The 24,860-nt window shown below is 40.9% G+C and overlaps 1 protein-coding gene across 1 annotated transcript in view; it reads right to left on the minus strand.

The window, feature by feature from the left end:
* Positions 1-2,961: 2,961 nt before the first annotated feature.
* The window catches only part of trit1 (tRNA isopentenyltransferase 1), a gene marked incomplete in the record, with an annotated part of 38,583 nt that continues 16,684 nt past the window's right edge, over positions 2,962-24,860 (minus strand). The window contains 9 exon segments of the mRNA XM_065948536.1: positions 2,962-3,764; positions 3,928-4,045; positions 4,908-5,017; positions 16,146-16,223; positions 16,353-16,465; positions 20,156-20,267; positions 20,419-20,561; positions 22,516-22,672; positions 23,029-23,127. Of these exon segments, the coding sequence (XP_065804608.1) occupies positions 3,550-3,764; positions 3,928-4,045; positions 4,908-5,017; positions 16,146-16,223; positions 16,353-16,465; positions 20,156-20,267; positions 20,419-20,561; positions 22,516-22,672; positions 23,029-23,127 (1,145 nt within the window).

A 24,860-nucleotide genomic window follows, 5' to 3' on the forward strand; every position in this document is an offset into this window, starting at 1 on the left:
TCTTCACTGGCCCGCCTACAGAGACAGAAAAAGTTTCACATCCTTAACGAAGTCCTTCACATTCCAAAAATACTCTATTATGAGATAACAGCACTTTGTGTTGTCTAGTATTCTGCTATCGCCAACAATGTGTCCTTCTGTTATTATCACCAAACATGCTTTCACTCCACATTAGACGAACGAACATTTCTCAATAAAAGGTTCAGCCTCGTAGTCAAGTCAACAGTGTCTCTGACTACAGCTTTTGCTCTATCTGATTAGCTGTTTGCTTGCATGTCTGTCTGTCTGTGTGTGTGTAGGTGCGTGCAAGTGTGTTTTCTAGTCTCGCCAGGGCCAGATGGCAGAGAATGTTTAGTTGAATGGGATTAGAGATTAGGATTAAGTGGACTTCAAATTACCTAGACGCACAGTCACTGGATGACACACTACTACAGCAGAGCGCTGAAGTGGGGGGACATCATTGTCTATTTAGCACCATTAGCATGCTAATTGGGGAAATTCTGAAGGGAGAAAAACAAGCAGAGTTTGACTTGTGTTGCATTAGTAAAGGTCAATATTTGGATATTTTGATGACACAATTAACTATTTTATTGAGCGAAGACAATGACACGATTGATGGTAATCCCAGATCTTTACACGATACGGTATGAGGCTAATTATCTTACAGTGAAAACTGGGAAGGGAGGGGGGGCAGATAGATCGTCTTTCTGTAGCCTCATTATCATGTAACTTTTATGGACCTTAGTTTTTGCACAGATAAACACACACGTAAATTTCAAGTGTCGGGGGGCAGTTTTTGTAACATTTTGAATGAATCAGGTTAGCAGTTTTTCACTTTATCGGCTAAGCTAGCTCTCACTACTTTAATATCATCTCAAATATGAGAGTGGTAGTTATATCTTCTAATCTATTTCACTATAATTAAACATTTGATTTCTGGGTTCTGGGTTCTGGGTTCTGCGCTTAACACGTTCAGATAAAAAAAAAAAATTGCCAACTTACTGCTAATTAACACTAAATCTTCATGGAAAGCTAACAGCTAACATTGGAAGTTAAAAAATCCGCTAGTGTTTGGCAAAAAAAAGAACAAAAAAAGAGTGATTACCAATATCCTTTTGACTAATCCTTGTGACTCTTAATCATGCTCATGGCATTACCATATCCATCTATTGACATGCTGGTTTTCAAAAGTCTGTGTCAAAGTAATGAAGAGGAAAACGAAAATCCAGTCAAAACGTGATTTTCAGCCGTTCTAACCTGAGGAAGCTACAGGCTAAACGCTTGTAAAGTTACAGTAAAGTAATCTTCAGTGTGCCACGGATTATTGATACATTTTCCATGTTTTTCAGCATATAAGCAGTACATGCAGCAAAGCCAATAACAGGGCCCTAAACTCTAATGCTAACATGCATGTATAGGCTGCAGCATGTGTTACATAAGCAAGCCTGGAGTTCCCCCACAGAGGGCCTCACGTATAGCACAGTGTGTGCTCTGTGAACGTGTAAAGCTACTGCATTGCTATAGGGCAGGACTGAACTGAGAGAGGGAGAGACAGAAATTAGGCACTCAGACTGGGCGAATTATTATTCAGCTCCCCGACTGATACAGCTTAGCACTAAGCACACATTTAGAACAGATACAGTTCAACTTTTACAACACATACTGAGGCCATAGTAGCAGCTTATTTATTTCAATGCTGGTTTGTTTTGTGTTTGTTTATTTCTTTGTCCTCACTGTCTGCAGCTAATGAGTTCACCCAGTGCATGCAAGTGTGTGTACATAGATGATCCACGGCGTCGCGGTGTGTAAATAACTAATTAGCCTTGTGACAGCGGACGCTGGCCTAGTTCTCCACTTCCAAAGAGTATGTGGATTTGTGGTTCAAGGGGCTGAAGCCTTATATCATTGAATTGCACAACTTTTTGCCTTTATATGCAGGAGTTATTCAGCAGCGCCTGGGGATGCCGGGCAAGAATTGGTTAGGAGCTCGAGATAAGCACATATCACACATCAAGTCTCGTAAGATAAAGTTTATCACAGTTTAATTGTTTCTTTTTGTAATTACTGAGATGATAAACATGATTTTAAAAAATCACCGGGGGGGGGGGGGGGGGAAGCACTTCTGCAAGTCTGATTAAAAATGTATAACAGAAGGTAAGAAAAACAAAGCATCCTAAACAGAAGGTTTATAAAAAAACCAAACACCAGTTGAACAGTGACCTCTGATATCACTCACATTGTATGGTAAGCCTCAAGTAAGCTTGAGGCCTGACCCAGTTTGAAAAGAGAGAATGTGGGACACAGTCTCTCACACACACACACACACACACACACACACCAACACATTTCCAGCTATTATATGGCTGGACATATTTTTAGTCATGTGGATGAGGTCAAACACTGGGAGCCTGTGAACTGAACTTGTGTTGAAAGCATACGTCTTGCGCCTCATACTGACGGCGTGAAGAGAGAGATGATGGAGTGTTACAGGGGGGTATGGGGGAGTCGTTCTTTTGAAAAGAAAAAGTGGCAGGTGAGGTGAGGGAATGGGAGCGCCAGAAGAGAACCTTTGGAGTGGTGCCAGGTATTGTGTAAGGGGTTTTACAGCAGGCAGGCACACCTTGGTTTGAAAGGGGTACAACACTGCTGGATAAACAAAGGCCTGCAATCACTTCAGTGAAAACACACATTCTCCTCAAAGCCTCAGCCTGTGGTTTATAACTCTGTCAGAGCAGAAATGAGCTCAGCTAAGCTCCACTGAAAGACAACGGCATAAATCAGGTACTTGTCATTATCAAACAAAGAGCTAAAAAAAAAAAAACGTATTTAAGGACCGTTAAACAAGGTGGCAGGAGGCAAACAGAGTACAATGCATGTGCTGTGTAAGCATGCCATGACATCTGACTGAGATAAAGGGAACCTGTGTGAAAACCTCTCAAATCTTAATATGTGGGACCTGAGAAACGTTTAGTCCTTTTGGTTTATTGAACATTTTTAGAACCAATGGGATGCATAAAGTGCATGATGGTCGGGTTACAGACAAAGAAAAAAAACTTCAACTTAAAACACTCAATATGTCAGACATGTAGTTGGAAGCAACAGTATGAAATATCTATTTAAGGCACAATCAGCAAAGTTAGAAAAAAATATAGAAGGTAAAATCCGTCCTTGGCTGCACACGCCATAAAAATGTTGACGTTTTTCTTTGTCAGTCCACGATGTTGAATTGCCATGATCGTCATCATCTCTGCTGTACAAGTTCAAGGATCCATACTCTTGAACAAGTACAAATTAAATGAAAGATTATTCTAATACTTTGAAAAGTCCCTTGGAATTGGAGTTCTTTGCATTCAGCGAGGATCAACATTATTGAATTCCTCTACAGGGCTTAACAGGTCTTCATTCACTTCAATGGGAAGCCATTTTTTACAATAAAAAGGACTGAACACCAGAATAAAGGACAAATACTTTTAAAAAAAGCAGCCCTATAAGAAAACATCCAGTTGATAACAACATGAAGATGAATGTAGCTCAGAGTCTGAACAACTCTTACAAAGTCACAGGTACTTCCTGCTGTGATGTCCTGATGTCCTTGGACGACTCCTGAGAGGGGGCGACGGCGGCATTAGAGACTTTTGAGCGACTCTCTGAGATCTGTGCAGCAGAGTCAGGAAGTGCAGTGGTAACCTGGGATTGGTCAGAAGGTGGTTCAGACTTCCTCTTCTTCCTTACATGATAGTGATGCTTTTTTGACTTCAGGTGAGCTGCAGGTAAAAAAAAATAAAATGAATAAACTGTTTCATCTCAGGGATCATATTCTTACATTTCTTTACAAGGCTTTGCATCACTCTTTTGGGCATTACTACATCGAACTAAGTGCACGTGATTGTGATTGATGATCATGTTTTCATGTAGTGACCGACCCACCTGTCCACTCCAAATCACCGATGATCACTTTGTCACACAGGTCACATGAATGGCGGCTCCGTTTGTTTCTCTGCTCCGCCCCCTGGACTCTGATTGGTGCAACAGCTGGCTCCTCACCCTGATTTAATGAAGACAAATTGTTTTACTTCACGATTTGGTAATAAAGTCAGAACGATTCCCTGCATAGATTTTCTGTTTAAGGATAACATAAATTCAGCTTTCAGATAAGAAAATATTGTCTTTACTCTTAAAATCAGACAAATCTTTGATGATTTTTTTTCTTGAGGGTGCTTTAATGAATGCATTGTTTTAAGTCACATTTGATAGCTAGCTATTTTCTTCATCACTGCCTTCATTGATGCATAAGTGTTTGTTTGCACCTGTCTGTAATGAACTTTTTAATAACAAACACTTCATATCATTTGTAAAAAAACAAACTTGCTGCTACTTGTGGTCAGGAAATCAACAGGAACTCATAAGTGGTAATTGAGACAGAGAACATCTATTGAATATTGTCTGTTGATTGTCTGTTGATATTGTCTATGATACGCAAACAAAGCGAAGCAAGGCCAGAGTCATGTGAGATGAGTGAATGAAAAAACAAAAATAGTTTTGAGAATAACAGAATTCCAGGAGGATGAGGCGGGAAAAATCAGGACAGAGATAGAATAGAAAACAAAATGAAAGAGACAAAATAGAGAAGGAAGAGAGTGATAAATGGAAATAAACACTGGAAGGAAACTTTAAAGAGTAAATGAAACAAGGAGGGGATATAATCAGGATGCAGGAAAAAGGAAGAAATGTTAAATAAGAGGCAAGTTAAGGAAAATAAAATTATAGGAGCACCAAAAATAAAAAATAAAAGAGTAGAGGAACAAAAGGTATTAATAAGAAAGTATGCAATTGGTTGTATCCAAACAGTGGATGGAAGGTCTGACTGGAGGCAGCTGGTTCAGACCATCAGACCACTGAGGCCCCACCTTACTGAGGCTGTCCAGTATCTGCAGTGCAGGGTTCAGGACTGTCTCCTCCCACCGCGACACGTCCGTCACATCCAGGCCATACACCACGGGTACGTTGTCTCCCGGTCCTGCACACACACACACACACACACACACACACACAGATCAAATGCACAGTTATTACACATTATGCATTTTACAAGGCCAACAAAGGCCACTACAAAAAATGCAATAAAGGCTTTTAAGAGCCATTAATTTTGTTCAGTGTTTCCATGTTTTTTTTTTTTTTTTATTGCACATGCAGTAAAGCTTACAGTTTTTCTTTACAGTGTGTTTGAGTTTGTATTTTCTCACGAACGACCAGCAGGCCTATACTGATAAATGTAAGCCTCCTTAAGTCATCAAATGAGCTGCATTATCCACCAGATGAAAGAGGTCGACATTGATGCAAGTCGCTGATTCTATGTAGCGTGTGACATTTTCACTTCATAACCATGATGCTGTTTTTTTTTTTGACATCTTAAAAGAAACTAACAGGCTCTACAATAATTCATTTTTAATCAGACGATTGCAGACTTTCCAATGGATCCCGTTCAGAATATATATATAAATATATTTTTAAAAAGGTAGCAGTGATGTGCTGGAGCCGCACCCTGGAGCTCTGTCAACCTGCTGACTCACACTGGCTCGATAATGTCTCTCCCTCTCTCCCTTCATCCTCCCACTTTTCTGCGCCGTCTCTTTCTCTCCCTCGCTCTAGCCAGCAGTCTCGCTTCAGCTTTCACTCACTCCCTCTCTCTCTCCCTCCCTGTAACTTTTCCACCCCCGCGTTTCTATTTTGCATCAGTCAGCAGTCTCCAGGCCAGGCCTCAGCACTAAACAGCAGCACCAGTCCCTGCCCTGCTTGTCGGTCTGTGTATCTGTCTGTCTGTCTGTGGAAGCATCTGTCTACATTGTCTGCCCATCTGCATCAAGGACCACTTCCACTGAATTGATTCAAAAACACAAGAACAAGAATTAAAGGTGTGTGCAAATCAAAAGTGAACTAAAGCAATTCCAACTGCACATAAGATAGTTAAACTAAATGAACGCAGCACCTACATTAACTAAAAAAACTACAAAACACAACATATATGAGCAGAAAATACTGGAAACTGAAGCGGTCAAGCAAAAACAAAAAAACATTATTTCAAGAAAACAAGCAACGTGTTAAACGTGACTTAAGCAGCTTATCCATGGATTTATATTTTTGCATTACAGGAATAGTTAGGATTTTTAAAGTGGGGTTATATGAGGAACTTAGTCCTGGTAAAATTAGGGAAACTTTTGAATCCGGCGGATATGTGGATGATTTTCATAGTCTTCAGGAAGATGATCACTTCAGTGCTCTGAGCTAAAAGCTAATGACAGCACACTAACATAGAAAATATGGCTTTACGCTAATGTTAAGCAGACATTATGTTGACAATGTTTTCTATCTTAGTTTAGTATGTTAGCAATCGCACCTTTTTAGCACTAATCATAGTGTCAGAAATTAAACTTTTGACCTGATGAGCACTGGAGGAAATAGTCAGTGACTTAAAAAAAAGAATCAGGGATCTCTTCTGAGGGCAGTGAATGTCTGTACAATCCAAACTGCTTGTATAGCTAAATATTTAAAAATGGCACAAAGCAGAATATGTTCATATCATGTTTTTCATTACACACAAATGTGTGATGTACAAAAAGGTATGCAAATATATCTAATTAACCTGCAAGCCAAAGCTGGTCAACTCAATTATGTCTTAATCCTTCGCACATACAGACAGGGCTGTGGAGTTGGCGGGAGCGGACACAATGTAGACTAGAATTACTTAAGTCTGTTGGGAACTGTCTGGGACTTCATTATTACAGAGGAACAAGGCGTGGTGACTGTATCATCTTATCATCAGTACAACAAACTGTATTGACTCTGCCAGAGGAATAAAGTGTGTGGAAACAATGAGCACGTTCACACAGCCTCGCCTGACAGCAATAAACTTTAACTTTGGCTTGGTCCTTGGCACAAGCCGCATTTCAACTCCTCATGGGCTAAATTTGATTTTATTATACCATCAGGCCCTTCACAATAAGACAGTTTCATTCTTTTTCTTAAACAGACAAGCTTTGATATCCTTTTTTTTTTATTGATCCCTCAAAGGGGAAGTTCAATTTAACACTGTTGTTGAGACGATGATGCTTCACACATGTACAGGAGTTTGAGGCTCAGTGTGGACGATAGGGATGCAACAATTCTCGATATAATATTGAAACGTTTGGTCCGGCATCCACGGTACAATACCTGCTAGAGAATTGCAGTAGTCTTGATTTTGCATACAACTAGCATCCATGCGTTGTATTTCTCTTGGAATCGGCTCTGTTGGTTTGTCTGTCAGTCCACATGCTGGGATAAGGAACCCCCCCCCCCCCCCCCCCCCCGACTTAGTATCCTATCACTATGCACTAAAGTTGCGGGAAGCCGACAATACTGGTGTAAGATTTCACATGATGAGTGGGAGATGAGATGAGATGATGAGTGGTGAGGAGAGGCAGCAGTATGAGAAAGCACCGCTGTCTCTCAAATCAGTGGTGTGAGGACATTTCAGTTTCAGCGTTGAGAAAGTGACTCAAATGGAAACATTTGCAGAGTTTGGCTAAGTTTACAGCAACATGCTGCAGCAGGCTGTAACATTACGAACATGAAGCTACTGCTTTTTTACACATGCAGACACAGCAGTTAACCTGCATGATGCAGAAGAGGTGAGAGTGAACGGAGAAAAGACGAAGCAGCATTTGAAACAGACTACTGCGCGATGAAATATCAACACTTAACGGTCAGATTCTGTGTGAAATACAGAAATATCTTCCTATTTGTACAGCGGGTCGACATGGCACTACTTAATTGCACCAAACACCACGACTGTGTATAAATGGAAAAGTTGTTTTGCTTATAAGTAAAATAAAGAAATAGTTTTGGAATTTAAAAAAAACTGTTGTTTCTTAACATTTAATTCATTTATTTTTTCATTTATTTTAATGCACTTAAAAAGAAAAACAAAAAAAACAAACATAATAGAACAATGAAAAAACAGACAGTACATAATGATTAGTTAATTAACAAAATATACATTTTGAAAGAAATGTGCTGGAGGAGCCAAATAAACCCAGAGGGGCTTGTCGAGTGGCCCTCCTAAAGAGAAACATGTAACACAGAGACATATTATTAATGTAGTCCAAGTAAAAACAATAAAGGGTTGGGTAAATTGTTCCAACAATGAGGTCCTCTGAATCTGATGGAGAATTGAGAAAAAGATGTCCTGAAAAATGCAGAATGAAGTAAGCTGGCTGACCTTGGGTTGTAAAAAACGGAGGTACCTATTGGATCATAGGCTGACTGTACTGATTCATCTCTAGAGGACGACAGCCAGAGTGAGAGGCTGCACACAAAAGAGTGCATAAGCAGTTGGGGGTTTGGTGCCTTGCTTTAGGGCAGGTGGAAGGAAGTAAACTGGCACCTCTCTAGTCACCAGCCCCCCTAAGCTACTGCCGCCCCAAGACAAATGTTGACGAGGATGCTTAATTTGCTTTGCTTATTTATAAATCTGACAAAACACATAAAGGCAAAGTAAAAACAAAGACCCTTACTTAAGGCTTTTAAACACTCCAGGACCAGCAGCCATTTAGTGTGCCAATGTTTGTTTTCCTATTTGTTTTCATCTGGGCACACAAGTAATCCCAGAACTCTGCTTGGCATGTGTGTTTACACGGTCAGACAGTGGGTCAATTTGTCAGTGTGCTTCTTTTGAAAACATCAGTGAATGTTAATCAATGCCTCAGGTTTCGCTGTGTGTTTCTGTGTGTCAGAGGGGAAGTCTTTTGTATTTTGGGCACAAAAGCGGGCAGGTGGTGGCGAGTGTCACCTGGCATACCCACATGGCACATGCACAGCCAGAAGTCTCCCTTAGGTGCTCTATTAAATAATCATCTTGCCGGCGGCTCTCCTGTTGCCGTTATCTCCTCACTTTGTTCTTTTATCTTTCTCAACACACACCCTCCTCACATTATTCCCTACTGCAACTACCAACCTCCCCTTGAGCTGAGTGAAGTGGGGGTAAAGAAAAGGCGGATAGTGTTAGGTGGGTTGCCAGATGCTGGACAGAACCCCCTGTGGCAAACTTGTTTAGGGTCTGGTGAAATTCAACTCTTTTAATCCACTCCACAGTGAATGAGGGTTGATAAGAAATGCTGCAAGGACAAAGAGCAGGATGGTCCACACACACACACACACACACACACACACACACACACACACACACACACACACACACACACACACACACACACACACACACACACACACACACACACACACACACACACACACACACACACACACACACACACACACACACAGTGAGCGTTGCCATTCAAGCACACAGGGTAGATCGCTTTGCCAACAAGAAAGAGCTTCTCTAGTCGCCCAGCAGCTGCTAGCCAGTGTTGTGTGAGTGTGTGTATGTGTGTGTGTGTGTTGCAACAGTAGTCCACCTGTTGCAACAAGCAGGCCAGGAGTCATATGCTGATTTATCCCCATGTTTGCTGAGTGAGGAAGTGCGCGTGTACGTGCTCTTCTATAAAAACTCCACTACAAGTCTCAGCGCGGCATCCCTGCTGGCCCAACTGTGCTTCTTTGGCTGTCGTCCACACTGAAACAGCTGCTCTATTCACTCAGCAGCCTCCGTTTCTCTTTCATAAAGTTCCTCTTTTAATTTTTTTGCCTCCTTCTGTTTTCCATGTATGACATTTTTGCATACGGTTAATTCATTTGGTTTAAGGAATTTTAATGTGTAGGTGATTATTTGTCAGTGGTAATATTTGAGATTCAAGTTTTGGTTTATTTTTTCATTGTCAGTTTGTATGTACACATTAAAAATAACTTTACTGTTCTCCCAGGCCCACAGCAGTGGTAGAATTAAACGTCACACACATATCGCCATATTGACCTCCTATGTTTACATACACATACACCTCACAAAAAAGGAGAACTAATTACTTATTTCTGTGGTATAGTTACTAATAAAACAATGAATATATTTCCGTGACACTGATGAAATCTAAGGACCTTCTTGAAATTTGTAAAGCACAAATAAGGAAAATCCCATTAATCCAATTAACTAAATAGAGGTGCACAGAAAACTTTTTTTTCCAGCAACTAACTGTCACCTTGTATAAGATTAATTCACGTTTTTGAAAAGTTGGATCATAAAAAATGACTTTCAAGTGTTAATCATTAGCCCGAACTCTTAAAACACAAATGGGTATAGTAATCTCTACAGCTTTTGCAATCAATGGGGTGATGGTGGTTCTTAGCGTCAGCTATTTAGTGCTTTCACACTTGCTTGTGTCCATATATCAACAGGGGTGCCTCAAGGGTCAGTGCTCAGTCCCCTTCTCTTCTCCATATACACCACCTCACTTGGTGCACTAATCCGCTCTCATGGCTTCTGATATCACTGCTATGCTGATGATACCCAGCTCTTCCTGTCCTCCACTGGCTCCCAGTTAATACTTGCATCAAATTTAAAACTCTGCTGCTTGCTTACAAAACAGCCACAAAAATGGCTCCTCCTTACCTTAACTATCATCCAAGTCTACACTCCCTCCTGCCCACTAAGCTCTGTAAATGAAAGGCGTCTGATCCAACCTTTACAAAAAGGCTCTAACTAGACTCTTCTCCTCTGTCGCCCCCATTGTTGGAACGAACTACCAAACTCCATTTGATCTGCAGACTCACTTTGTACCTTTCAGAAAAAGGTAAAGACCCAGCTCTTTCATGAACACCTAAGCACTTAATGATATAAATGATGATGATGGGTTTGTTTGATAATGACAATGATGTTAATCAAGATGGTTTTTGATGCTGATTAGAACTCTCAAGAACAGCTGTTGATGTTGTGCTTTGCCTCTGTGCAATGCCTGTCAGCACCTGTGTCCGATTAGACTTACAGCTGTTTGTTTGCACTTACTGACATTTCCTTTCTAGATCCTTGCTTGTGTTTTTCTTACTCTCTGAGGTATGACGCTTTGGATAAAAGCAAATGCCAAGTTAATTTTAGGTTTGTAAAATTGTAGTATGTTCACTCATTAGTATGTCGCCCATTCTCCTAGAGCACCCTAGTATTCTTTTCCATAGAACGTCAGAGTGAGCTGATGTTAGAACGCAGCAGGATATAATCAGGAGAATGCACCTCTAGCGTCATCAACAACACATCATTTTTCACTTTGTTCTTCCTTACCTATAAAACAAACGGGCTATTTCATCAACACTTATCGCCTGGATTTAAACACACCTGCTACTGTCTCTCTTTCAACCCCATGTGTCATCCTCCGCTCCTGCAGCACTTTCTCATCTCTCTCCACCTAGTGGAGGTGACTGAGAGGTCTTGGCAGATGACCACAGGAGGAGGTTACACTTGTGGAGGTGCGTGTACATGAACCTTTGCACTAGCCAGAAGACAAGGGTGTGAACTCGCAACACACCTGTCGCCTCACCTGGATCAGATTTCCTTCACTCTCCATCCAACCATGAATCGCTCCTGTCACTCTCTCTTTGTCTGTCTGTCTGTCTGTCTCACTCCCTCCCTCACTCACTCGCTCACTCACTCTCTCGTGGGACTTAGATACCTAAACCCCTGTTACTTAACACTCACGATGCCTCCGTCAAACTACACCTGCATATCTTGGTTACATGTAGAGTGTGTGTGTGTGTGTGTGTGTGTGTGTATTTTCACACAAATTAAGAAACTCTGAGGGCGCATAAAATGTGCCACTTATTAAAATGAATATAACCTCAAATTACCATTTTCTCAATGGGTGATTAAATCTTTTAATTAAACCACACACACAAACACACACAGAGATCCTATGAGTGCATACCTTAGTACAGACGCAGTTAAAGGCAGGATAAATTAAGCTTGCTTTAATTTGAACTGCCTAACCTGGCAGTTAAATCCCCACAGCAACGTTGAGCCCATCAAGAAGCGTGGATCCCGCCGAAAAGTATTTAGTTCACAGAACGCCCACCTGCTCCTTTACTTGACAGTCGCTGGTAAACAAAGTGAACCATTAAACTGGGTTAAGCTTGTGTCTTCATGGCAGGCGAATCAGTGTCTTTCTGTATGTTTGCATTTACGGTCAACATTCAGCTCAACTTAACCGACTTCATTGTGCCTGCCTGACTGAGGCCCTCTGTCATTTCCAGTTTGTCTTTCCCTTTCACCCACCATAGTCCCTCTTTGTGCTAGGATTGGTCTGCGTAGCCCCCCGTGACCCTGTTGCCAGAGTTTGTGTGGTCGGGGCAAAATTCCTGGCAGCTCTGTAATGCTTTTAGAGATTAGCCTGCTCAGCTGAGGTGCCGGCATTTATGTGTGTGTGTGTGTGTGTGTGTGTGTGTACGTGTGTGTGTGAGCGAGGCTCAGACAAAACAGAAAAGAGGTCAGCAGTCACAGCCAGAGAGCGAGGTGAACTGAGTTGATGCAGACAGAAAAGGTGGGATGAGCTGGTTGAAAGAGCAAAACAGGACAATCAGGTCCAAGAGGCGGACACAAGGTGAAGACTGTCTATTTGCAAATACTTCAAGGCTCTGACAGTGAAAGAATCCCTGAAATAGATACTATCATGAAGGATTATGTTTCTATTCGAGCTTGTTTTTATGTGCGAGCGTTATCAAGATCGGTGGAGGACTATTACAACATTTGAAAAAATGTGATTATCCAACTTAAATGTAGAGATTTGATAAACATGTAGACCAGTTGTAATTTATTTTGATAAGACAAAAGAGCAAAATTTTGACAATATTTTCAAAACGTAGTTCCATGGATATCTGGAGGACTACATTCTGAATCAGGTTAAGTGTTAATATGGCTTCTGTGAGTTTGAAGCTTGACCAGATCAATATCACTCTTGAACGAGTCTGCATTTCACAAACAAGTCCAGCAAATAACAAAGGAAGGATAAAAACAAAAGGGAACAGGAATCAATTTTAAGTGTAACACTATGCAACCTAAATGCTGCAAGACACAGTTAGAAATTCATATATGTGCAAGCCCACATTCCAGTGGGATTACCCTCGTAAAATAAATGGCATATTTTATTCTGTTTACCAAACAGCTGTCACCACAAACGACGCAAATAGTTTTTGCTGTAATAATTTACCATACCATTAAAACTGAAATAATAATATATAAAATCATTGGGCTGTAACGTCTTCATGCTCACTGATCTATTTCTTAACCTCCCTGATCCTTTTCCCCTGTCTCACTGATTCATGAACACACACCCAATGCTTCACTTTTTTTTTTTAAATGCATGACTTTATGTGAAGTCCGACCGCCCACCAACTTGATAAATGTCTGAATTTTACTGTAAGATTTTAGCAGCTCTGAAAAACTGAACCAAGTATCATGAAATACATAATAGATTTGTTTAGTTTGCAGACTGTCCTTACATCCTCTGGGAAATACAAAGTTTCCGGCTTTAAGAACTAGAGCGATCAATCTCCTCTACAAAAGCACCAAAGGGCAGAGTTGGTAAAGGACCATCGATAAACTGTAAAACTTGAATACTTTCAAACATAGAAAGTAGTTCATGTAATACCAAAGCTGAGGGGGCGGCCAGCTGGGAAAATCTGTTTCTCTGTGTCTGATGAATGGCTAGCATGATACAATTGATTTATTGCTTCTGTTGATCAATGTGTTTTATTTCTCTTTCAGTTTTCTGTGCGATCAGATGTCAAAAATGTATTACTTCTTGTTTAAATTAGACGATCTAAACAAATAGGTAAAGAAAACAAAACGATTGGAATATGATTTAGGAGATTTGCAGCTAGTTATTTACTGGGAGACTAAAAAAAAGGTAGAGAATTTTAGACTTTAAAGGGATTAGATTTCATCTGTCGCCACATGTACCTTCAGCCTGATGTTGGCAGCAGCTGCACTCCGACTCGAGTCTATGTGGTGTCACCAGGAAAAGTTATATGATCTGTCCGGAGGCACATCACCCAGACAGAAACACATGCATATGTGCAAAAGCACAGACAACTTCAGACAGATTACTGCTTATGTAAAAGGAACAGAAACACACACACACACACATATGATGAAGACCATATGGTGTGTGCAGGCAGTCAGAATGAGGGGTATTGAGGTTTAGGGCCTGGAGTGGCCTAAGCCACTTGGGCCTAACAGGATTAGGAGGCTGGGTTACTACAGGGCATGCTCCTGGCGGGGCATAGAGGCCAGGTTTCCATTTGAGACAGAAACACAACCAGGCTTTGTACACATTTAAAAACACGCCTGGCTTCCAGAGGTTGTGACCGGGGTGGGAAATCACCACCTGCTCAACGCTGGTTGGTTTTGGCTGTGTTGGGTACATTTCCGCAGACTGCAGCACCAGAATCATTCGACCACTAATGATCATTCTTATGCAACTGGTGCCACAAAGGACTTAGTGCTTGGGGAAAAAATCATCCAAAGGTTTCAACTACAGGTGTAAACATGCAGATGGATCTTGACACATTCTACCCTCAGCCAACAAAAGCAGAATAAAATCTGTTTTTATTTTGTGTCAGTGAATGAATAAGTCTGGGGATTTCTACGATTGAAATGTTATCAATCGATTTTTAGTTGTAATAAAAAATACACAGGTTTTAAGCATAAATGACATTTTGGATATGTAGTTCATGATTATGTAGACAAATTATAAACTAGATCTTAACAACACGTTAATTATGGTTAATTAATCACAGAAAAAGTAATGCCTTTCAAAAAATTAACACGTCTTTTTTTTTTTTAAGGCATCCCTGAGTACATCTCTCTATGTACACTTATGTGTTTGCTCGTTTGTGTGCTTGTGTGTAGGTGGGGCGGGTGCCAGGGTGTTGCAGGTGAACTAAAGGGAAGCAAAAGTAGTTTGTAAATTAACACTAAATAAGGATGAGAATGTAGTAATTTTAATGTTAGAAATAACTCAAAACAGCATAATGGAGTAAGTCTGCCCTGCAAAGATGTTTCTGAAATTATTTATATAAGTGATTGATCGTGATTAATTAATCACAAAGTGGTTCATTAATAAAATGATTTTTTTTACACCTTGTCAGCACTAATATAAACTAAGAATAGTCCTTTTTTATACATTCTTGGTGAGCGATAGATTAGAATATTGACGGCACCTTTATGAATGTATGCTAAAGAAGACGCTTCAACCTCAGAAAAGTTAGGGCACTGGTCTCCAACCTTCTTTGGCTCGTGAGCCCAATTTGAATTTTCGCAAAACTCTGGCAACCCCAGACATCTAAAACACAAACAGCTTTTATCTAAAGTTGATTCGTTTTCAATCTTGAAACAGTTCGTTAGTTTAACATCAATTTAGACCACATTTAGGCTTTTTCTTCGATTTGATTGTAGACGGGAAGAAATGCTGGGATGATATTTCTCCACAATGGTTGACAGACCGACAGACACTCTCAAAGTTATTTGTTTTGGCATTGGCTATACGGCCCACAGTAGCCTTTGTTCATTATATTTGAATATACAATATATTTATTATTGATCAATAAATACAAATTTCCAGGTGACCCCCATTTGAATTCCATGTAACCTCACGAGGGGTCGGGACACCAAGGTTGGGAAAGGTGAACAAATGGGCCTTAGCGTGTGGATACGTGACCATCCTGTAACTGACAATTTGTTGCCTCTCTCACTCAGTTGATGATTTTAAACTAGACTTAAATCTTTTTTTTAAATCTAAAAGTCAAAACTCAAAGTGGCGGGTAGGGAAATGTCCTTACCTTGAAAAAAGACAGACTCACTGCTTCTCACTGTTTCCTCCAGTCTGATAAGCTAAACTAACACGCTAAGCTACTTCTCCATATCTGACATAATTTTGTAGAAATTGTTCATTTTTGGCAATTTAAACAAAAAGCACGTAATCATGTTTTATAAAGGTACATCACCTGAACACCAGCGTGCACACAGACACATACATATGCACATACACACACACACACCACACACTGTAACGTGGAACACAATGAGATGTCTGAAAGGCTTATTGTGTGTCTAAGGAGTGAATGAATCTCATCTTGTAAAAGAGAGTGCTTATTATAGAGTTCTGGAATTTGGAGAACAAACACACACTGAATCCAGCACGTATTAACCGATGTGTGAAAGGGATACTCACTTTTAAGGAAGCGGTTTCGGACCCATTTGTTCTGTTTGCGGGCGTAGCGTCTTGTAGCGATCTTCAAAGCTTCTACACCTGAGAAAGTTCAAAGAAGGCTGTTATATAAGAAGGGTGAAATGGAGAAAAAAAGGGGCGTTTCTGCTTGATCAGTCAACTGGTGAATCTGAATTCATCCCTGTGACATTTATCAGGTTATCCTCTGACCTTTGTCTCGTAGCGCGTCTTTCTCCTGCTGGCTGCTGCTTTCAGGAACAGTCAGGTAGTCATGGAACTCCTTAAAACCAATGGACTGAAAAATCCCATGTTGATAGTCCTGACTGGAGAGGAGCAGAGAGGAGAGGAAATAAAACATTAATCATCGATTTAAAAAAAGTTTCCGTCTCAGACTTGACATTTGTAGACACCCGGCGGTGACTCACTTTCACCCTCTCCTTCTCCCCTATCTCTCTCCTTCCCTGTCTGACCAGATGTGAGGCCCTTCGGGGGAGAACAAGCGGCAGAATGACATTCAAAGAAAAAATGAATGACAAATGCAAAAGGGGCCCACGGGTGCATTTTGGAGTGGCACGGGGTCTGGGGCAGAAGCCCGAAGAACGTTTGTTTCAATGTCAGACCAGCTCGCCCCAATTCATCGCATCCCTACCTTTTTTAGGCCAAACTGTCCCTTTTCAGACTTTAGTAACAGCTCCACCATCAGTGTCGGTTTCACAGACCTGGACCTTACTGAATTTGGACTGATTGCTCATAGAGTACAGGTCACATGTGGTGGCATTTGTCTTTCAAGAAAAACATAATATTTTATCTTCACAGATTTCCGCCTGAATCTGTCGTAAACGAATACAGCAGTTTCTGATCTTAAGGCAAAAGTTTTTTAGAAATTGTCTGGACAGCTCTCTTCAGATATTTTCTACTGACTATAACACTTGTAATAATATATACATATATGCTCAAGTTTAGCTGCCAAGTCCTCGCTACATTGGCCCTGGCTCAGCTCCAGCCTGTGGCTCATTGGTGAATGTCGTCAAACTTTCTCCTCCCTGTATTTCTTTTCTCTCTTCCACTGTTCTACGCAGAGTAAACACCAAAATGCAGCAAAAAGATATATTGCTTTCTAATGATGAAAATCTAAACTCTTGCTGCCACATTCCACACACTTGAATGGTAAATGCACTTGAGCTTGTGTGGCGCTTTTCTAGCCTTCTGAATACTAAAAGCGCTTTAAGACCGCATGTCACACCCACACATTCACACACTCATGTTGCTGCAGGAGCTGGGGGATGAGACGGCCACTCTACCTGAGCCACAACCTTTAGTTTAGGTTTTCACAATCACCAAGTAAATTGGAAATCTGTATATATTTGTTTCTATTTTTAATTGACTTGAATGGATAAACTTACTTTAATACAAACTGTGTTTCTGTTTTTTTTCTTTTCATTTAGTTTGCTTGTGGTTAAAAATGTCTTTGTGTACAGCACTTGATAACACAAGGTTAAACAACCTTATGTTAGAAATAAGGGGCTTCTTTTGTTCAATAAATGATTGTTGTTACAGAAACAAGAAGAGGAAATCACAAAAATAAATCTGGCTAGACGGGCAGAGACAGAAATTTGAGAATAGCGACAGAGCACAGGAAACGTAGAGTCAATGGAGGGTGAGAAAAGAAAGGGAGAGGGAGGGAAGGAAGGAGGGAGGGAGGGAGGGGAGAGATTTGACCTTGATGTCTGGCCACAGCAGCATGCAGGGGATGGAGACACAAGGGGAAGAGGAGAGAAAGACAGACAGAAAGAGGAGGGGGGGTAAAGTGCTTGGGTGATCGGATTGCTGAGAGGGCAATAGTGGCAGAGATGGAGGGAGGCAGAGAGAGAGAGAGAGAGAGAGAGAGAGAAAGGATGCAGATGGAGGAGGAGGAGGCTGCTGTTTTGAGGTGAGATGGGGTGATGGGGTGATGAGAGAAAGGAGGGACGAAAGAAGGGAATTGGCAGCTTCCTGGGCATGACTCCACCAATGCATCAACTGCCCGCAGCCACACCCACCCCACACGCACGCACGCACGCACACACACACACGCACACACACACAATCAATATCTGCAGCCGAGAGACACTCACAGCTAACATATTGTACCTGTTTCTACTTTAGTTAGTGAGGACCACAAACAGATGAATACATATTTTAATGTCACAAATCCCTCTACAAGAAGGATTGATTTCACATAAATTGCATTTATTACCAGGTCCTTGCTACATCTTTGCATTATAGTCACCTAGACACAGCAGCATATGAAGCACTCAGGAAAGAGTGAATTTATACTGTGACCGAGCAAACCACGCTACTAGTCATGAGGTTACCGTTCAAGAAATGTCTAAAAGAAAAAAAAAGGGTAATTGTAAGACAGACAGCACAGCAATCCTGATCCTATTATCATTATCCTCAAGTAGCATCTTTAACAGACAACATAACATTAAGTATTTGTTCCTGGGCCAGAGGATATTCATTCAGTGTGTTCAGCTAAGGCCCTGAGGTAATAAGCACAAATCACCAGACTCCCTTGGTAGTGCTAATGTCCTATGAGGTGGGCTTATCTGTACAATTATTAATAATCACTGGACATCCTAAAGACATATCAGTCCCATCTGAACTTAAGTCGCAGCAGTGTGGGCTGAGTCTAAACTGGTCTCCAGGCCTTTGGGAAGCAAACAGAGTACAGAACAGAGTGACCTGTCAGACAGCGAGGGAGAAATAAATAACTGGATAGATGTTTGACCGAGTTCACTTTACTTTTATTACCCCAGTTAGATGGAAGAAAGGAGTTAAGTCGGTACCAGACTGAATGTCTGGATCATTAATTTAGATAGGAGGATGGGAATGTGATCTTTAACTTGTTGCACAGACACTGAACTCTCAGACTGCCTCGTAATGTTCAAAAGCAATGACGTCAGGGCAGAAGCCAAGTACAACACACGCTTTCACCAAACACAACAGGCTTACCATCCCACTCTGTGTCTTTAAAGGTGGTCACAGTTGACATTGTGGTAAAAATAAAAGGAGATACAATAAAAAACGTCTGGCAACACATGCCATGTGTAGGCCGAGTTTTTTGGCCGTGTGAAGTGAGGATAATGCAACGTTGAGCTAACGGTGTTGAAGAGGGACGTGCTAATTTTACACATCAAATACTGTTAAAAGGTTGAGGGAGCACTTATAAGTGGAAAAGAAAAGTGGATCTTTTGAGGCTCCAGGGGGAATGTGAAAAGTGTTATCCACCACCTCAAGTGGTGTCACTTGAGGCAATTTATTAGAGTCGATTTAGGCTTTCAACTTGGGCTGGGCGATAAAAGTGATAAAACGTATTTTTGTAAAATAAGGATTTTCCAAAAGGAATATCAAGATTTTTTCTTGGCTCCCATAGGTCATCCCCCCTCTTATCTTCCCACAGAGTGGCACAAACCATGAGCCACCCAGCCACACATATTTTTGCTGAAGTTGCTTTGCCTCATTTGTACTTTTCTGTCCCCTAAAACTGCATAAGAGCATTTTTAAAGACAAGTTTACAGCTTGCACATTAACCCCTAAAGAGAAATTCAGGTTACTTTACTACAAATGTATTGATCATATAAAAGCAAAACATGTTTCAAGTCAGTTTTTCGAGAAGGAGATAAAAACGATACAAATCTAAATCGAGTTTGGTGATTTTCATTTAAAGATTCTTTTAGGCCACATCGCCCAGCCCTACTTTGAACTACAATTTTGAAAACAATGGATTAGAGGGAGAAAAAGATTACATGTAAACTCTAACCTCCTCCTAATCTCTGCATGAGGTGAGCCGCTTGACGCTACATTAGCAGACACCTCTCTTAGCAGACATTTTTGGGTAATGGAAGGAACGGAATTGTCCATCGTGAGTCTACAGTGTTAAAGCAGTGCAACAAATAAAATATGGAATGACATATGATTCATTTAGGTACAGGGTCTAGAACAGTGGAAATGTAAAACCAATAATGATATACCTGTCACCCTGGACTCTCTGCTGGTTGTAGCAGACATGGAAGTCTCTGAGCTCTGCTATCAGTCCAGCAGACAACATGTCATCCACACGAGCATCCAGCCTCTTGTCAAGCGCTACAGAGGAGCAGAACGAGATATATGAGCAGACAAATATAAACAGTTCATGCTGCACTGAAGCGCCCATATCAACACTGCAATTTCTATTGTTTGGGTGAAATAGCAATAACTTTAGAAAATGAAATCCATACAATGCTCCCTTCCTTACCCTCCATGTCAGCGTGCAACCAGAAGATGCAAGGGTCTGAGAATCTCAGCGGCCCTCCCAGCCCATCGCTCCCTTCCTGCCCTCTCTGCTCCTCCAGCCAGCGACTGTGCGGGACGCCCGTCTCCTCGTGGATTTGAAGACTCCTGTAGATATCAAACCCACAAACAGACACGTTCAGGTGAAATTCAGTACTTTTCCCACTGAGACTATGTGCATACACAACCAAATGAATAATTCTGGGTTGTTTTTTTCCCAGTTTGATAAAAAGTCTATGATCTAATAAGCCATAGGTTTACATCCCAGTCCCTGTGTGTCTGGTCTCTGTGGGTTCAAGAAATAAGAGGAGTCAACCATCCATTCATCCATTAAATCTTGTGTAAAAGAATGTCTCAGTCACCTCTTATTAGGAGTAAATGATCAACAAAATGTCAACAATAAAGACAAGAATAATAAGACAAATATCAAATTATGATGAAACAAAGCACAAAAATAATTTGAAGTCACTCTTTTCCTCAAAAGGATTCAAATCCAAATAGAATTCTACAGCCGTGCCTCGCTGCTCTCTGAGGTTAAAACAAAAAGATGATTCCTGTCATCTCCTGTCATCCAGAAGAGCGGGGTAACTTAACCTGCTAGCATAAAAGCCCTGAGCACGCAGGCTGCTACTCATCAAACCTCAAGTGTGTCCACGTGTGTGTCAGACGGCTGCATATGTCAGGTGGAGGCTGTATGATCAGGCAAAAAAAAAAAAAACCTGAGGAAACTCTTAAATACCGTGAGACACTCGTGAAAGCATAGACACAGAACATCAAGACACTCAGAAACACTTTACAGCATGGTATCCTCACAGTTCAGAGTGCTTTCTTCAATCCTATACTTAAAAACAGAGGTAAGAGGTGTTATAGAAAAACGTTATATAAAAGTGTTTAAGTGATAACAAGGTCGATTATGAAATGATATTTATTTATTTTTAAAGGTTTATTTTGGGGCTTTCTATGCCTGTCAGAATGAGAAAGAGTGGGGATTGACACACAGGATCCTCAGGTCGGATATGAACCTGGGTCGCCCGCTTGGAGGACTACAGCCTCCTAATATGGGGGTTCACACACTCATTTTCATAAAATTTGAAATGAGTTTGTTTTGAGGGGACAACAAAGCTGGTGTTGGCCCTTCCTGTTACATAATACAATCTGTGTTTGGGTGTTTCAAGAGAATTTTTCATTTTTTAAAACAAAGCTGCAGGTTTATGCAGCATTTCAATATTAAATGGTAAATGGACTTGAGCTTGTATAGCGCTTTTATAGTCTTCTGATTACTCAAAGCACTTTTACACTGCATCCACACCTGTTCACACACTGATGGCAGAGGCTGCTTTGATAAAGCGGCCATCCATATCAGCTAATCTGATTCATACACATTTATACAAAGCAGAAGAAGTAACTTGGGGTTAGGCGTCTTGTCCATGGGCACATCGACATGTGGCTACAGGACCAAACTCCCAGTTGAAGACAACCGAATTTACCACTGAGCCACAGCCGCCCATAATCAATCATATCACACAGATTGAAAGCAAGTACCAATCCAACTTAAACTTATTCTCTAAACTTATTACGGTTAGCAAGTAGCTTGCTTGAGCAACAAGCTAACCCCTCTGACTAATTAGTTACTTAAGCATCTCACTATATTCACAGACAGACGTGTCTCTTATGTTGCCTTTTGTTTATGTTTGTTTTTTGTTAAGGGTTTTTTTTTTTCTGCAGTTAGCTGTCCATTTTAGCTAGCAAGTATAAAAAACTAGCCAAACAACATTGTTAACACATACTGGAAACAAGTAGAAGGATTGTTTTATAACTTATTATTTATGGCTCATTACAGGTAAATATTAATTGTTGCTATAGCTTACTATATTAAAACATTCTTTGCTTTATTATAATGTTGTTTTATATTTTGTTTGCCAAAAATCATTTTAGAGAGACTCACATTTCTTTCAAAGTTAAAGTCTAAACTATTCAGAGTTTACCAGAAAGAAAAACATTGATGACTGCACTGCAGATTGATTTGACTGGACATCAAGTGTCACAGATACACCAGTATCACCTGGCTATCTTGCGTCTGTCATTGGGATGCAACATGGCGGCCATCTTGGGGTCAACCTCTGTCAGCCGTTTATGTAACTCAGCTCCTCCCAGTTTCTCCAGCTCCAGCTTCCTGTCGGGAGCGCCCTCTCCTCATCCCCTGACTCCTCGTTCTCCTGCTGTGGAAGGATAACATTTACACTTTACAGTTGATCAATGCATCCTTCAAATATTCTTCTAACACAGTTCATAGATTTGGAGGACAAATAATGTGCAATATAAATACAAAGGAAAAAGCAGAATACACATAAGGAATTCTTTATTAATATTTGTATCAATTGATTGTGCATTATTTATTTGATCTTTTATCTAAGGATCACTTTGAACTGAAAGCAGGATACACTGTGTCCTGGCATATTGCTTGATTTCAGCAGTGAAAAGAGAAGATGAAGAAAATACAGGTATGGTACATAAATGAGATGAATCATGTCTGGAGGATGAACTGAGGTGTGTTTGAGTTGTTCATTGATGACACTTACCCCTGTATCCAGCAGGACCTTCCATAACAGAGACTCTATGTAATAGTTTGTTCCTCCAACAATGATAGGCAGTCTGCTCCTGCTGTGCATGTCGTCTATGTTGGAGGTTAAGGAGGAATCTCATCCAGGCACACTTGAACAACATGAACTAGAGAATTTTATACATTCATTTCATTTTAAATATCTATATATCAAAGAAAAAGAGAGATTTAACGATCTGATAATGCAAAAAAAACCTAAAAATAATTATCAATTGTGAGGCAATTTTCTTTCTCACCCAAAGAATGTATAATGAATGGACAACACAACTCTGCCTCTCACCGTTGCACGGAAATGAAGCCAAAATACCACCTTGCATGGGTGCTGACAATTGAGCTGTTGATGTCAGTCAGAGTTGTGCAGGAGAGATCCTTCTGCAGTTTTGATGATGTACTTCTAACGCTAACATAAATCTACATTTAAAAGAACGCTTAAACGGCAAAGATCCCTCAGATCTACAGATCCCAGCAGAATAGATTATTGTGTCATTTTGAAGCAGAAGCTCACCGTTATGAACATTCAATGACTCTTGTGTTAGTGTGTATGTTTTCTCCTTGCCGTTTCCACTCTGCTCTGATAATCCTGTCGAACAGCGCCAAAGGAGCCTCACTCGTCAGCATGAAAACTATCATCATGAAACCAGGTTAGAGAATAATGTATACGACGTGCAATGGGATTTTATGTTCAAACAATGTCCTATCTGCTAACACGGAAGAGGCAGTGTTTATGACCGACTGCAGCCTGTCAGAAAAAGAGCTCTGAATATCTTGGCTTCACTACCTGCGAGTGGTTCTTGCCGTCATTTTTATTATACAGTCTATGTTCCCATGAATGATTTCTTATCACGTCTGATATTTCCTGTGACCCTGGCAAACTGGTTAAAAATCCTAGAGAGTATGAGGACTTCCATGCAGTGTGAGAATCTTAAGTTATATAGCGAAGACATTTCACTGTGCATTACAAGTCTGCAAAGTTGAGGATTGATATAACTGATCATTTATAATGAATTAATCATTAGCTGCAGCAGAAAGAGTCAATAGCCATTTGTCAAAAGCTCAATATTGGCCACTCGGTTGGTTCACCTCCAAAATCAACACAAAAAACATCAATATTGAATTTTTTACATTACAGATGCCACACCTCCTTTCTCTTCCTCCCTCCTTTTTCTGTCGCATCCTCTCTCACCTTGCATCTTTCCTTCTCTCTCCTCCTTCAAGCCCACCTTCTTTACTCAGAGATAATCAAATAACCTCTCCAACAGGATAAAAGCCCATCCGCCATCCGCACTCTCCTCCCCTCTCTCCCACGCACGCGCGCACACACACACACACACACACACACACACACACAGGGGAGAGGAGCAGCAGATTAGAAAGAAGAGTGTGATCGCTGTTGGTCGGCGAGAAAAATTGAGGGAGGGCAAACAGAAGAGGGCTGCATGATGGAAAGATATACACGAGAAACAGAAGGGGTTTAAGCGGTGGGTGGGGGGGGGGGGGGGTGGGCCTTCTCCAACTATCACTAACATACTTCTCTCTTATTTCCCCCTCCATCGTCTCTCCCTTCCTGCTTCACAGTTTGAAATCCTCTGTTTCTGTCCCATCTAATCTGTATTCATCTCTTTCCATTTCTCCCTCTTCCCACCAGCAGGCTCGCGCTGCACTGAGACCTATTCTTGGAGATATACCGCATCCCCTCGCCGCACTGGTTAATGTGTGTGTGTGTGTGTGTGTGTGTGTGTGTGTGCAATAGAAATGTGTGCGCCACATGCCTTCCTGATCTATTAATA

This window comes from Labrus bergylta, chromosome 19 (genome assembly GCF_963930695.1).
Source record: "Labrus bergylta chromosome 19, fLabBer1.1, whole genome shotgun sequence".
NCBI lineage: Eukaryota > Metazoa > Chordata > Actinopteri > Labriformes > Labridae > Labrus > Labrus bergylta.